Source organism: Schistocerca nitens, chromosome 2 (assembly GCF_023898315.1).
Source record: "Schistocerca nitens isolate TAMUIC-IGC-003100 chromosome 2, iqSchNite1.1, whole genome shotgun sequence".
Lineage (NCBI taxonomy): Eukaryota > Metazoa > Arthropoda > Insecta > Orthoptera > Acrididae > Schistocerca > Schistocerca nitens.
In genome coordinates this window covers 340,299,426-340,314,710 of record NC_064615.1, presented here as the reverse complement: position 1 = coordinate 340,314,710, position 15,285 = coordinate 340,299,426, and the positions used below count along the sequence as shown (strand labels likewise).

Here is a 15,285-nt window from a genome sequence, read left to right as displayed (position 1 = left end):
AATATCTACAAGGTAATTTACACAATCTAGCTGTTGTTGCTGGCTTAGTTGTTGCAGCTGAAGCTAGAGAAATCGGGTGTCCATGATAGTGTGTGATGAAGCAGGACTGTGACCACCTCGTTGCCAGTGTTATAACCCTCACTCTGAACCACAATGTTGAGTGAACATAAATAACTTGTATAGCAACAAATTTAATTGTCAATTAGACCATGAACCAAGCAGAAACAGTTCTTAGTGCAATATTCATGTAACCGCTATTGTAATTATTAGTAGAAGAATAAACTCCAAGCCCAACTTTGCTCTGTAACACGTATTTCATACTCAGAGTTCTGTATAGGCTAGCGGTGGTGGAAACCATAAGTTTATGTTCCATAGCACTAAATGTACAGTAAACAGTCGACAGACACTGCAGAGTCCCCTTGTGGAGGTGAGTTGGATAACAGCTAATGAAGCATACCACCACTGGGCACCGTGTCATCTATCTGCTTGTCTGGCGAGGTTACTAAATATAGCATAACCCATCTAAAGGACATAATTGAGCTACAGTCGCAGCTTTTGTCAAGTCATACAGCGGTACAAAATGGTGAGCGTTGACTGGACATAAAAAATTGTGGTGGTTGTGGACCTTATTAAAACTAAAACATTCTTGCATTTTGACATTTGCTTCACCCTACTGTGGCTCAAACATTCTCACTTTTTACATTTATTTCACCATGGTTTCTTTCTTTCCCTCTCTCTCCCCCTCCCCCCCTCTCCCTCCCTCCCTCCCTCCATTATTCATTTGTTTTTCTAATTCCTTCATCTTGTCTGGCTGTAACTGCAGAAAGCATACACACTGGTTCTCTTTCTGTCAATAAGTTGGCTATAATACTGTATAAGCAATATGTTTATGAACACGTCGTGGTCATTCATTATTGACATGTAACTAAAGAATACGTGTAGCAAGAGCTCTCATCTAATAAAACTTTTGACAATATTCTTCCTTTTCAGTGATCTGTGGAAACTAATTCGTGATTTTCCCATTAAGTTCCAAACCATGGATGCAATGAAAACAATAGATTTGGGTGTCCTGGCAAATAAGGTTTTAAATTGTTCGCAGAGATGGAGTCTAGAAAGACTTGTGAGATATGTGGTGAGTGTGACTGATGCACATATGTATTTGACACTATACTATGTGTGTTTCTGACATGATACTGTTTCTTGCATTAAAATCGATATTTGATCTTACAGCTTCACAAAAATTTGGACAAAAATGATGCTGTAAGAAAGAGCAATTGGCAGCTTGAGTTGCTGTCAGAAGAGCAAAAGCACTATGCTGCTGCAGATGCTTTGGTAAATACACGCAGAATGTCTTAATAAGAACACAGCTTTTAAGAGCATAATCATGTGCAAATTTAGTGATGTAATTAAGTAATTTACATATTATTGCTGTGTATGCTACTTCTGATTATGTATGAAATATGTTACTCAAATGCCCTCCATGACTCTGCAGGCACACTTCCCTTCTTTTGATGAAATTTTCCATACTTTTTAGTGTACTTACACCGTTAGTTCTGAAATTGCACTGATTGTAGCTGCAGAGCAACAAATCAGTTTCATGTGTTGTACACAGCATCTATTATCCTTTAATGTACGTATAATATTGTCATGTTATAATCCCACTTAAGTCCAAATCTGAATGCAAGGTTGTCAATGAAATACGACACTTAGTAGTGAATGCGCGTTTATTACGAACACCAAAGTACAACCAGAACATAATTTCACACCTACATGGAGCATGCAGCTGTTTATACAAACATCAAATTTTACAGAATACACAAACACTACAAACATAAGATATTTCAAGAACGTTCCAGAAATCACAAATATTTTTAAAAAAATGCTGGTTGTTGGGCTTAAACTGGCAATCTTTAGCATGTTATTTAGTGATGATTGCATTATTGCTCCCTCTCCTGAAGAAACTGTAACCCTTTGTTTCAGAAGTTATCATTGGAACTGAGTACAGCACCCTGGATCTAGATCTCGTCAGTGTTTCTCTGTGTAGTGTTGCCTGCAGATACTGATGTTGTAGTCATGTTGTTACATTCTCTTAACTATGATGAGTATCAAAGGTTACCCTGTAAGGTGCCCAACTGTCAATGGGTCTTCAGTCTCCTTGAACCTCCCATTATCGATCTGCTCCTCTGGACCGCAGTAGGGGTTCATACAGAGGAGGACATGGATGATGTGTCTGTGGTTTTTTATTCTTGATGATGGTCACAATCCTAGACTTCACATTTGATGTCTGACAATTAATAAAAGATATGACACGACCCAAAGTAGCACTTCAGTAACATTTCCAATAGCCCTTTTTTCTGCACAGGCAAAAAAAATCCATACCCAGTCTCTCAAGCTGTACTTCAGTGCCCGGCACTTGACATCATAGTCCTCTCAGTCTTTCACTGTTCATATGTGAGCCAACTGCCTTGCTTCTTCAGTTCTGTTGATGGTATGTTGGACACAGTCATCCTGAATATCATCTGGTTGTCTGTTCAACACAAGACATATATCGAAAACTTATCTGCCAAATTCTTATTTAAAGCATTCGGTGAGGCCATTCGTTTGTGAATGGAAGGCAGTTGTCATCCTGTGTTTAATGTCACAATGTGAAACTACCTCTGATACTAGTCTTTGAATGGATGTCAAAATTTCCTCTACAAGGAATTTTGCGATTTCCGGAGCTTCAGCAGTCGGTACCTCTTTGGTGGCAGCACAAGGCATGATGTTGTCAGTGCAGACTGTTATCCATCAGTTCCCTTTTGTCAACTTTAGAAACCCCCCTAAGAGATGTTGACTTTTTTATTATTATTCAAATATTCTGTGTAGCTTTTTTCCCCCTTAAGCAGCTTAATGCTTAGTTATTACTAAGATATTCAAAATATTGTTAAAATACTGTGTGCTACATCCATGCCATTTCATGTGCAACATTTGCTCTGTTCTTTTATATAGATCACAAACTACAATAAAATAGCAAATAAATAAATAAAAACTCTCCCAAAGAGGTTGAGTCCAATTTAGGCACAGTTGGTACCAGATGCCATGAGGGTAACTGCGGCATGTGCTTTCATTGTTGGCATTATTTACAGTGGCTCACATTGTGTCTAAAGGATTGGTAGAGACCTGGCCAGTGATACCTGCATCTGATTCTGCTTAGAGTTTTCACAAATTCCAGGTGACCACATCTTGGAGCATCGTGGAAAAATTTCAGGATAGCTAGCTGTAGATGAGCTGGGATGACGAGCAATCATTTCCGCCTCATTGGTTCATAGTTCCTCTTATTCAGTGTTTCATGTATTAATTGGAATTCTTTGATCAGTTCCTCTTTCAAGGCTTCAGAGGTTTCCAGCAATGCTGGATCTTTCATTCACAGTGCTGTGTTCTGCCAAAGGATTCCTCAAAAGACACTCAACGTCCTTGTGTTTGCATCCATTTTTGTATATCACTCTGATGACGTACTCATGAAGCCTCATCAGTCATCTTGCCAGTCGACCTGTTGGTCAGACAGCTTGTTAGTTGTCATGCCCATGCATAAAGCAGCACACTGGTGGCAGCTTAGTAGGTAGATAACATGGCTGTTTTCACAAGTGGACTTGCCCTTGATAGGGTATGAGATTCTAAATTACTTCAGTAATCTACATGAGAAAATCAAATTTACAGTGGAACAAGAGCAAAATAAAAGCATCAGCTTTCTGGACCTAAATATTACAAGACATAACAAAACATGCTCATTCAAAATTCATAGGAAAAACACAATGACTGACACCACAATCCCTGAAACCTTCATGTCACCCAAATATCCATAAACAGGCAGCATACAGGTCAGTGCTACATAGGGCAACTAAAATACCATTGGACCAAGAAACATGCAACAAGAAATAAACACAGTGAAAAAGATCCCAGTTGCCAATGAATACAATGCTTCCATGGTTGACACGATCCTATACAAAGTGAAGAAAGACCCAGGTACAAACTGCACCACAGAAGAAAAAGAGAAAAATATATGTATATCTCGTATCCCATACATTGGCAATGTATCACAGAAGATTGTAAATATTTTCAAAAATCGCAAAGTAAAAATTGGGTTTTCTACATCTAATAAACTACAACAAAAACTAATACACAGTATAAAGTGTAACATGATCCACACTCAGACTCTGGAATATACAAGGTCACATGCCAGGAATGCTCCATGTTCAACCTAGGTCAAACAGGCCGAAATTTCAACACCAGGTACACAGAGCACATAAAGGCCTACACACACAACAGACACGCTACATCAGCCATAGCAACACATGTACATAACACAGGACACCCATTTGGAAAAATAGAGCAAACTGTCAAAGTACTCCACCGATTAAATAAAGGACATAAAATGGATTTGCTAGAAGACTTGGAGATATATTCATATTACGGAAAATATGAAGATAAAATATGAAATGAAAAACTTGAAAGTGAATCGGTGAATTTCTTCAGATGTTTCGATAGTATACTCAAAAATAGTAACACATCAAAATAAACACAATTGTAAAATAGACATAAGTAAATTATGATCGAAATTGTTAAGGTAAATAGCCTCTGTACAAAAGTATATCATACTCTGTGGAAGACCTATAATGTCATCTCTGTTGACAACTTGTAGGAACATATGTGTAACTGTTTTGTTTATGTAAAATATTTTCGATGTTTAAAAGTGTACAACAAGTTGTGTGTGATGTTTAGTGTGTGTGAGAGACTGCACAAATGGACCACAAGGAAACTGTAAGTATAAATTCTTCTAAATTTCACCACTAACTTCACAAAAAGATCAACAACCAAATAAATGGCGTGTTTTCTTATATATTGCAGTAAAGTCACTGAAATGAAGCAGAATCTCACACATCGACAACATCACATAGGAGTGACATAACAAACACAAAAAACACACTTGAAAATGGGAATCATTTCCCTAAACATGTCATGCGAAAAATAAAAGAAAGAAAACTGTGACTGGTAGCAGATGAGTTATTTATAAACAAACCTATTAATGACTTGTGTTTTGTCTATTTATGTACATTCAGCTACATCATATAGGCAGCCTGTAACCATTCCTTATGCTAAGTGGTTATCCTCTGTGTGTGTTCCAGCATTTGACAACAAAATTTCAGTAATTTATACTGCTTTTTGAAATTGTGTCCAACCTGATTATATTTGATTTGATTTGATTTAATTTTTTATTGGTCCAGTTTTATCATATAGCACAAATTGTACAATTGATATTGGACAGGTCAAAGATAAGTTACAATAATACATAGTATTAGCAATTAAAATTAGGTACCAACTACAATTAATTTTGTTACTTATTCAGAAATTGACAGAATAGAAACAGTGCTTTATTAGAAATGCCTTTAGTTGAGCTTTAAATATTGGATGAGTAGTATTTTTTATTTCCTCTGGTATCTTATTGTGTAGTATTACGCCAATGTTAATTATGCTCCTCTGATAGGTGGTTGTTCTGTGATATTTTTGATGTATATTTGATACCCTTCTGGTACTATAGTTGTGTACACTTTTGTTCTGTAGCAGTTTGCCTGTTTTCAGGAGGTAGTCCCTAGTGAACAAGATAGTTTCATAAATGAATAAACTTGGAACATTTAGAACACCAAGCTCAGTAAAATGGGATTTACAGGACTCCATCTTTTTAAGGCCACAAATTATTCTTAAAGCTCTTTTTTGCATTCTAAAAACCTTTACACTGTGAGTTGAGTATCCCCAGAAAATGATCCCATATCGGATTAGTGAGTGGAACTGTGCATAGTATGCCTGCAGTACTGTTGTTTTGCTTGTTGTAGCCTTTAAAATTCTTAGGCCATAGCACACAGAAGATAGTTTTCTACACAAGTTATTTATATGTGTGTCCCACTTTAAGTCTTGCTGAACCCAAAGACCCAAGAATTTTGTGACACTTACATTTTCTAGGGGATCATTTTTTAATTGGGCTTGAATAGACATTTGATTAGTTGGAGGAATTAAATGAAAATCGACACACACAGTTTTTTCAGTATTTATAATGAGTTTGTTTTTTGTGAACCACTCAGAGAGTCTTTTCATAGAACTTTCTGCTATGGACCACAAAGTTTCTGGACTGGATCCAGTGAGTAATATGCTGGTGTCATCGGCAAACAGGATAGTTTTTGTGGTACTCATATATTCAACTAAGTCGTCCACATAAATCAAGAAGAGTAGTGGACCTAGGATTGAGCCCAGTGGTACACCGTATTTTATTGGTAATTCCCTAGAAAGAAAGGAGTTGTTTCTTGTTTTATTCATTTTGTTGAATTCATACTGAAGTGATACTTTCTGCCTACGGTTTTTTAGGTATGAACACAACCAGCTATGTGCTACACCTCTTACTCCTCGTCTTTCTAATTTTTCGAGCAGAATGTTATGGTCCAGGACTTCGAAGGCTTTTGATAGATCTAGAAAAATACCTGCAGCTAATTTATGTTGATCAAGGGATTTTAAAATGCAGTCTAAGAATTCGAAAATTGCTGTCTGTGTAGATTTAGACTTTCTAAAACCATGTTGTTGTACTGTAAGAGGTGCATATTTATTTATGAAACTTAAAAGGCTGTCATAGAAGAGTTTTTCTAGAATTTTTGAGAAGGGACTTAACTGTGACACGGGTCGGTAGTTTGATATTTTTTCAGAACCACCTTTTTTTAGCAGTGGTGAAACTTTATTTTAAAAGTGGTGAAACTTTATTTTAAAAATATCTGGGAATACACCAGTTTTTAAAGAGAGGTTGAAAATTTTTGCCAAGGGGCTTGCTATGTGGTGAGCACATGCTTTTAATATGAAATCAGGTACTTCATCAAGACCACTTGACATTTTATTGCTTAATGATTTAATTTTACTTATAATTTCATTGGGGTTTGTTTCATACACATACATAGATGCATTGAAGGTCACTGACTTGCTGGAGAAACTTGGGACTGGTCCTTGACAGTGTCCTGGGATGAGGTGAAGTATTCATTGAATTTTTGCACAACTGAATTTGGGTCTGTGACTTTTGAGCCTTCTAGTGTTAATGATACATTCTTTTTCTTTGGCACTGAACTACAAGTTTCTTCCTTTATAACTCTCCACATGGATCTCATTTTGTTAGATGAGTTTCTTATCAAATTGTCATTCTACGTAATTTTTGCCTCTTTGACTACTCTGCCATAGATTCTTTTGTAGGCTTTTGAATAATCTGCGAATTCTTGGGTTACTCTATATTTCTTACAAGAGTACTGCAGAAATCTGTTTCTCTCACTGGAAATTTTTATGCCTTTAGTTACCCATTGCTTATTATTGTTAGGTTTTACTGTTTTTACTACTTTTGGAAATGCTACATTAAAATAGAGAACAAAGATGCTCTGAAAACTCATGTACATGCTATCAACATTGTTCTGAGTGGCGATGCTTTCCCAGTTTTCCTTCGCCAGTAAGAGATTAAAAATTCTAATGTTATCTTCAGAAAAGGTTCTTTTTTCAACTACTTTTCCAGAACTGATACTACTTGTTGGCATTTCTTTACACAGCAGCTGTGCCTCATGATCACTATAACCCATGCTCAGTACTCTGCTTGTGAATTAGATTAGATTAGATTGGTTTTTCGTTCCATTGATCCGTGCTGAGGAGATCCTCGTGGATGTGGAACATGTCAATTTATTTTTTATTTTTTTAAGCTGAAATAACAATACTAATAGTATGAATATATACATCATTTGTCTCTATTAAAAAATTCGTCAATGGAATAGAAGGAGTTGGCCACTAGTAAGTCTTTCAGGCTCCTTTTAAACTGATCTTTATTTGTAACTAAATTTTTTATGTTTACTGGCAAATTATTGAAGATGAGTGTTCCTGAGTAGTGGACCCCTTTTTGAACTAAAGTAAGTGCTTTTAAGTCCTTGTGCAGATCATTTTTGTTCCTGGTATTGTTTATTTATTTATTTTTTTATTTATTTTATTTTGATCCAACATCAACTGATTACAAAAAAAGGTTTTTTTTTGTTCCAGTCTGAGCTGTTTGTTGGAAAAAGAGATATATTATTTAGGACAAATTTCATTAATGAGTAAATATACTGAGAGGCAGTAGTTAGTATACCCAGTTCTTTGAAGAGGTTTCTACAGGACGTCTGTAAATTTACTCCACAAATAATACGTATTACACGCTTTTGGACTCTGAAAACTTTTGTTTGACTTGAAGAGTTACCCCAAAATATTATACCATATGACATTATGGAATAGAAGTAGGCAAAGTATGCAAGCTTTTTTATTTTTATGTCGCCTATGTCTGCTAACACTCGAATTGCAAAGACAGATTTGTTAAGGCGTTTCTGCAGTTCTGTGGTGTGCTCTTCCCAACTGAATTTATTATCAAGTTGTAATCCCAGGAATTTAAGACTGTCAACCTCTTCTATCTGCTCTTCTTCGTATTTTATGCATATGCTGGGTGGGAACCTCTTACAAGTTCTGAATTGCATATAGTGAGTCTTATCGAAGTTTAATGTCAGTGAGTTGGCTTTAAACCATTTATTAATATCCATGAAAATATCATTAGCAGATCTTTCTAGAACTACACTTGACATACTATTTATTGCAATACTTGTGTCATCTTCAAACAAAACGAACTCTGCTTCTGGCAGTGTAACTGATGAGAGATCATTAATGTACACAAGAAACAGCAATGGCCCTAAGATGGATCCTTGTGAGACACCACATGTAATTTCTTCCCATTCTGATGATGACTGATGACTTAATTCACTAGTCCCTTGCACTGACACCCTTTGTTTCCTGTTAGTGAGGTATGACTTGAACCATTTTGCAGCACTGCCCGTGACACCATAGAATTCTAATTTACTTAAAAGGATGTTGTGGTTCACACAATCAAATGCCTTTGACAAATCACAGAAAATACCTGCTGCTTGTAATTTGTTATTTAATGAATTAAGTACATTTTCACTATAGGTGTAAATAGCCTTCTCGATATCAGAACCCTTCAGAAATCCAAACTGTGTTCTTGATAATATGTTATTTGTGGTGAGATGGTTGAGCAGCTGCCTGTACATTACTTTTTCTAAAATTTTTAAGAATGCTGGCAAAAGTGAAATCGGTCTGTAGTTTGATGGTATCTCTTTATCCCCTTTCTTGAATAGAGGCTTAACATCTGCATATTTTAGCCAGTCAGGAAATGTCCCAGTTATAATTGACTGGTTACACAAGTAACTTAGAATTGTACTAAACTCACAAGAACATGCCTTAATTAAGTTTGTTGATATTTCATCGTACCCACTAGAATGCTTTGTTTTTAAAGATTTTATTATGGAAGTTATTTCTTTTGGTGAAGTGAGTGATATATTCATGTACTTGAAGCTATTTGTGAAGGCTAGTTTCAGATATTCATGTTGTTTCTGAGATGAATATTTGGTCAATAATGGAATTTGTGCATTCTGTTAATCTTGTTGGACAGTGTATTGTGGGGATCATATTGAATGCGTTGGTCATATTTATCAAAGCATCTCTGCTGCTGCTGTCTTTTGAAAAATCAATATTGAAATCCCCACAAAGCACTATCTTCATATTTAGTGTACTGATCTTGTTCAACAGCACCTCTAGTTTATTCATGAAGACTGACGGGTTTCCACTTGGTGCTCTGTATATGTTAATAACTATGAAATTAAACTCTGGCAGTTTGGTAATGGAAAACTCAAAGTCTTTTTCAATTGAGTCAATATAACTTTTACTGACATCACAGAAATTTATTTGTTCTTTCACAAAGATAGCAGAGCCACCATGTTTGGAAAACTCTCGGATAAATTGACTTGCTAATCTATATCCTGAGATTGAGGTTAATTTTAGTTCGTCATTTTGTAGCCAATGTTCAGTAATGCAAATTATATCAATGTTTAGTGCATACTGGAGTAGTGCTTCCAACATGGAAATTTTATTTGTGAGTGACTGAACGTTATGGTGTAGTATAGCAAAATCTGGGTACTTAGTAACTTTAGTTGAAACGGTTTCTGATTCTTTATCTAATGGCATTTCTAATACAGCACTTACCCCAAAAAATTTTCTGTATGTTTCTTGTGTGTGGCTTCTGTTCGCTGGTGGCGATCAGCAGGTGAGTTAACTTCTGGAGCTTGTATAAGTTTTGCTTCATCCACATCTGTCCTCTTCGGTTTATAACATTGCGGGAAAGATTTTACTAGTTATTCTTGGTCAAAGATGAGGTCCAGAGACCTAAACTTGTAAATCTGGTGATAATAGAGCACATTTGCTTTAAAGCCACACTATGAAACCCATAGTCTCTCTCTCTCTCTCTCTCCCTCTCTCTCTCTCTCTCTCTCTCTCTCACACACACACACACACACACACACACACACACACACACACACACACACACACGTAATATACACATATCTGTGTGTGTGTGTGTGTGTGTGTGTGTGTGTGTGTGTGTGTGTGTGTGTGTCATTTCTCTTGTACAACTCCAGTACTTAATGTAGGTACACATACAAACTACTACCATCAAAAAACTAAACAAAATTTCTTCCTTTGTCATATAATATTGTATTGTTAAGTAATGTATTGTATATATTTCTTTACTTTTTCAGGCATCTTTTGTGCTTTTTCATGAACTTACTTCAAAGAAGAAAGTGAAATGTGAAATTTAATGTCAATTTTATGGATCTTTCAAGTAACTACGAAATTTTGTATCTCCTATTGTAACTTAAGATGTATGAATGCGGTTTTATGATTTTGTCTCTAAGACTTTTTCTCCACTTTCAAAATCATTGTTAACAAAACTAACATTGTGTCATTTTATATGCAGAGAAATTTGTCACAACTTACCAAATAGTATGGTGAAACAAATACTAACAAAGAGATCGAGGGGCTGGCCAGTACTTACATCAGCTCAGTACAGCCGATAGATACACATAAAACTGAACTGAAAATTTACGTTCCTAGCTTTCGGAACAAATGTTCCTTCATTGGCGAGGAGAGAGGGGAAAGAAAGGGAAGAAGGGAAATGAGATTCAGTTACTCACAACCCAGGTTATGAAGCAACAGGGAAAGGAAAACAGGGAGGGTAGCAAGGATGGAGGCATGGTTGTCAGAGGGAAGCCAAAGATATTCTACTGTAAGTACTGTGCCAGCTTCAAACCAAAGAGGATGCATACAGAAGTAAAGAGTTATATAGTATAAAGATAAACACAACTATGTAGGATGAAAAGATGCGTGAATGGCTAAAGAGGAAAGGGAAAGAGGAGAAGACTGAAGAGTGAATGGGAGTGAGGTTGTTTAACGTAGGTTCAGTCCAGGGGGATGGCGGGATGAAAGGATGTGTTGGAGTGCAAGTTCCCATCTCTGCAGTTCAGAGGGACTGGTGTTGGGTGGGAGAAGCCAAATGGCACATACGGTGTAGCAGGTTCCTAGGTCCCTAGAATTATGCTGGAGGGCATGCTCCGCTACTGGGTATTGGGCATCTCCTAGGCGGACAGTTCGTCTGTGTCCGTTCATGCGCTCAGCCAGTTTAGTTGTTGTCATGCCGATGTAAAAGGCGGTGCAGTGCAGGCATGTCAGTTGATAAATGACATGTGTAGTTTCACACGTAGCCCTGCCTTGAATTGTGTATGTTTTACCAGTAGCGGGGCTGGAGTAGGTGGTTGTGGGGGGATGCATGGGACAGGTTTTGCAGCGGGATCGGTTACAGGGGTAGGAACCGCTGGGTAGAGAAGGTAGTCTGGGAATATTGTAGGGTTTAACAAGGATGTTACGGAGGTTAGGGGGGCGACGAAAGGCAACTCTGGGTGGTGTGGGGAGAATTTTGTCAAGGGATGATCTCATTTCAGGGGTTGACTTGAGAAAGTCATATCCCTGGCGGAGTAATTTGTTGATGTTTTCGAGGCCAGGATAATATTGGGTGATGAGGGGGATGCTTCTGTGTGGTCTGGGGGTAGGAACATTGTTGTTGGACGGGGAGGAATGTATTGCTTGGGAAATCTGTTTGTGGACAAGGTCTGCAGGATAAAATTGAACATTTTATAGTTGCCAGTAGTTTTTGTACAGGTAACGGATCTTGTGGGGGCCTGCTGCATCCTTCTAAAGGACTCAAAAAATTTTAAAGAGAGAACTGAGATCAATTGTTTGAAAGAGGAAGGTAATTTTGAAAGTGGAGCTAATTGATTTAAATACTGTAATTGTATCTGTGTACAGAATTCCTGGAAGTGCTGTAACAAAATTATTTTTATCCAAATTTCAATGTTTATTAGAAAGACAGAAAGAAAAAAATTGTAATTGCAGCCGACTTTAATATAAATGTATTAAATAATAATAATGAAACTGTAAATTTTTGTGATTTAATTCAGAAATATGCTTTTAATTTAAACTTCACTGAATGTACTAGAAGAAATAGCCACTCTGAACCATGTATTGACAATATTCTGATAAATTATCAGTTTGAGGATAGAAGAAAATTCTGTTTAAATTTAGGCATATCAGATCATTCAGCACTGCTCATAGAGCTTCCAAAAATAGGGAAACTAAAATACGTGTAAACATGTTTTAAAAGGAACTTTAGCTAACAGAATGTAAATATATTTTCTAACAAACTAAGAACTATAAATTGGCCTCTAGATAATGGTGTGACAAATGGAAAAATATTTCAAAACATTCCTAAACTGTTTCCTAGGTGTTTTCAATGAAACATTTCCCTCTCAAGCCTGGCGACAAAGAGTGGCCAGTAAAATAAATTGGATTACACCAGGAATAAAAGTTTCTAGTGCCAAGAAAATACAGCTTCACAATGAGTTAAAACATAAAAAAATGCTGACTTTGTGGGGTATATACAGAGACATAAGAATACATTCAAAAAAGATGTACAGGCAGAAAAAAAAAATTGGCTAACAACCTGTATATTAGTAAACATGAAAATAAATCAAAGGCAATTTGGGATGTCATCAAATCTGAGTAAGGAACAAGTGCCAAGAAGTTGTCCAAATAAAAATTAAAAATGATATAATTATAGATCCTTTTCAAATGTTGAACTGTTTCAATGATTTCTTCATAAATGTGGCAAAATCAGAAGTAGATATCACAGCGCACCAGGAAAAGGTAGATGTCAACTTTGTAAATATAAAAAAATGCAAGCCTCCAAACATTCAAAAGAATTATCCCAAAAGATGTAGAAGATGCATACCGGTAGTGTCTTTGAAAGCTGGGTGGGATGAAATTCCAACCACTGTAGTCACGGCTGTTTATACCATCATTTCTCATCCAGTGTCTAAAATTATTAATCAGTCATTTGAGGAAGGATATTGCCCGAATGTGTTAAAGTATGCTTAAATAAGACCATTGTTCAAAAAAGGCTCACAAGATGAAATGGGAAGTTACTGTCCTATTTCCCTGCTGCCAGTTTTTGCTAAAGTGATAGAGAGGATTGTTACAAAACATCTTGAAAATTTTCTTATAGAAAATTATATTATAATTAAAAATCAATTTTGATTTCAAAATGGGGAAAATACAATAAATGCTATCTGGGAATTCACTGAAAAGATAAGCTCTGCTTTAGACAAGGGTAAAAAGGTCATAGGTATTTTTTGTGATTTGACCAAACCTTTTGACTTGGTCAATCGCTTACTACTCTACACAAGTTAGAGTGTTATGGGATTGTGGACAGGGCATTGAAGTGGTTCAAATCTTATTTGTCAGAAAGAAAACAGAGAGTTACTCTAAATTCAAATGGAAAAAAAATCATTCTCAGATTGGAAAAAAATTTGTAAAGGCATCTCCCAGAGCTCAGTTTTAGGGCCTTATCTTTTTCTGTTGTACATAAATGATTTACCTTTAAGCATTGATGTTCACTCTCTCATAATGGGAAACCTAGAATTATGGTTTCAGCAAAATAGACTGAAACTCAGTGTCACAAAAACACAATTAGTGCAGTTCAGTGCTAAAACATCACCAGCATCTCCTATAAAAATAGTGCACGGCAATCAGGAAATAACTGAAGCAAGTTATGTAAAATTTGTAGGTCTAAATCTTGACAAAAATTTAAATTGGAAGGCACATGTAGACTTCTTAGCAAACAAACTAAATAGCCTACCTTATGTGATGAATGTCTTATCTGGTTCCACCCTTATGCACACCAGGAAGATAGTCTGCCACAGCTACTTTGAGACTATAATTCGATACGGAATAATTTTCTGGGGAGACTCTATGAGCAGCTTGATATTACTTACACTTCAAAAGACAATCATCAGAAACGTGTTTAATCAAAAAAAAGAACATCATGTCACCTATTGTTTAAAAAATTAAAAATACTAACCATTCCGTCTCTGTACATCTACGAATTTTTTATTTTCATATATAAAAATCAAAACACACTTGGCAATTTTCATTTCAATCACAATTACAGTACTTGTCACAGGCACAGCTTCAAACTTCCCTCTCATAATTGAAAACTTTACACTCAAACGCCATTGTACATGGGATTAGAAATTTACAATAAATCAAGTAAAACAAATCTGTTAGATATGTAGTTTGATCCACTAAAAAGATTGTTATTTAACACACTAGCGGAAAAATGTTATTATTCAATTCAATTGAATTCATGCCGGACAGTTTGGCAATTAGAAAAGAAAACAAACAATAAAGATTATGTATTGTGTAATAAACTGTTAATATATTGTATAAATTGTACTGCAAGCTGCAAAATGACCATAAGTGTTATATATGTTCTTGTTGAATTGTTCATGTGTAAAAATACAGAAATGCGTGCTTAAATATGTTAATTATTATAACCTTATATTTTAAAAAGTTATTTGACATGTCTTCAGTACAAAAATCTTTGATTTGTAACTGTGCATTATGAGACAAATAAACTACATTCTACATTCAGGGTGGAATCTGTGGCAAATTATCTTCAAATTACTGTGATATAATTGTAACGTTTGTTATGCTTCCTGTTTCATTCACATGGAGTGCGCCTTAAAAAATATTGCCTTTAGGTGCCCATACATCTAAGAAATTCTGTAATCTCTCTAATGGGTCTTATGAGCTGACGTGAATGGGTCCAGTGTAGTACTGACGATGATAAGCTTCAAACTGCATTTTAACCAATAAGGTAATCATTAACATTGATTGTTTATGGCCTGATACGTGAAAGGAAGCACTATTTCTCTTATTAATAACAAAACTATTCCACTTCTTGCTGACTCTCAG

General features: G+C 36.0%; 1 protein-coding gene across 2 annotated transcripts in view; it reads left to right on the top strand.

Annotated features, from left to right (window-relative positions):
- The window catches only part of LOC126236138 (Werner Syndrome-like exonuclease), a 58,484-nt gene extending 43,627 nt beyond the window's left edge, over window positions 1-14,857 (top strand). The window contains exons 5-7 of one of the 2 annotated variants that reach the window (XM_049945218.1): window positions 991-1,132; window positions 1,231-1,332; window positions 10,677-14,857. In XM_049945218.1, the coding sequence (XP_049801175.1) occupies window positions 991-1,132; window positions 1,231-1,332; window positions 10,677-10,736 (304 nt within the window). In that variant the 3' untranslated portion in view covers window positions 10,737-14,857. Of the gene's footprint in view, window positions 1-990; window positions 1,133-1,230; window positions 1,333-4,884; window positions 4,952-10,676 lie in introns of those variants that run through there. The other variant, XM_049945219.1, reaches the window with a different exon arrangement.
- Window positions 14,858-15,285: the final 428 nt, after the last annotated feature.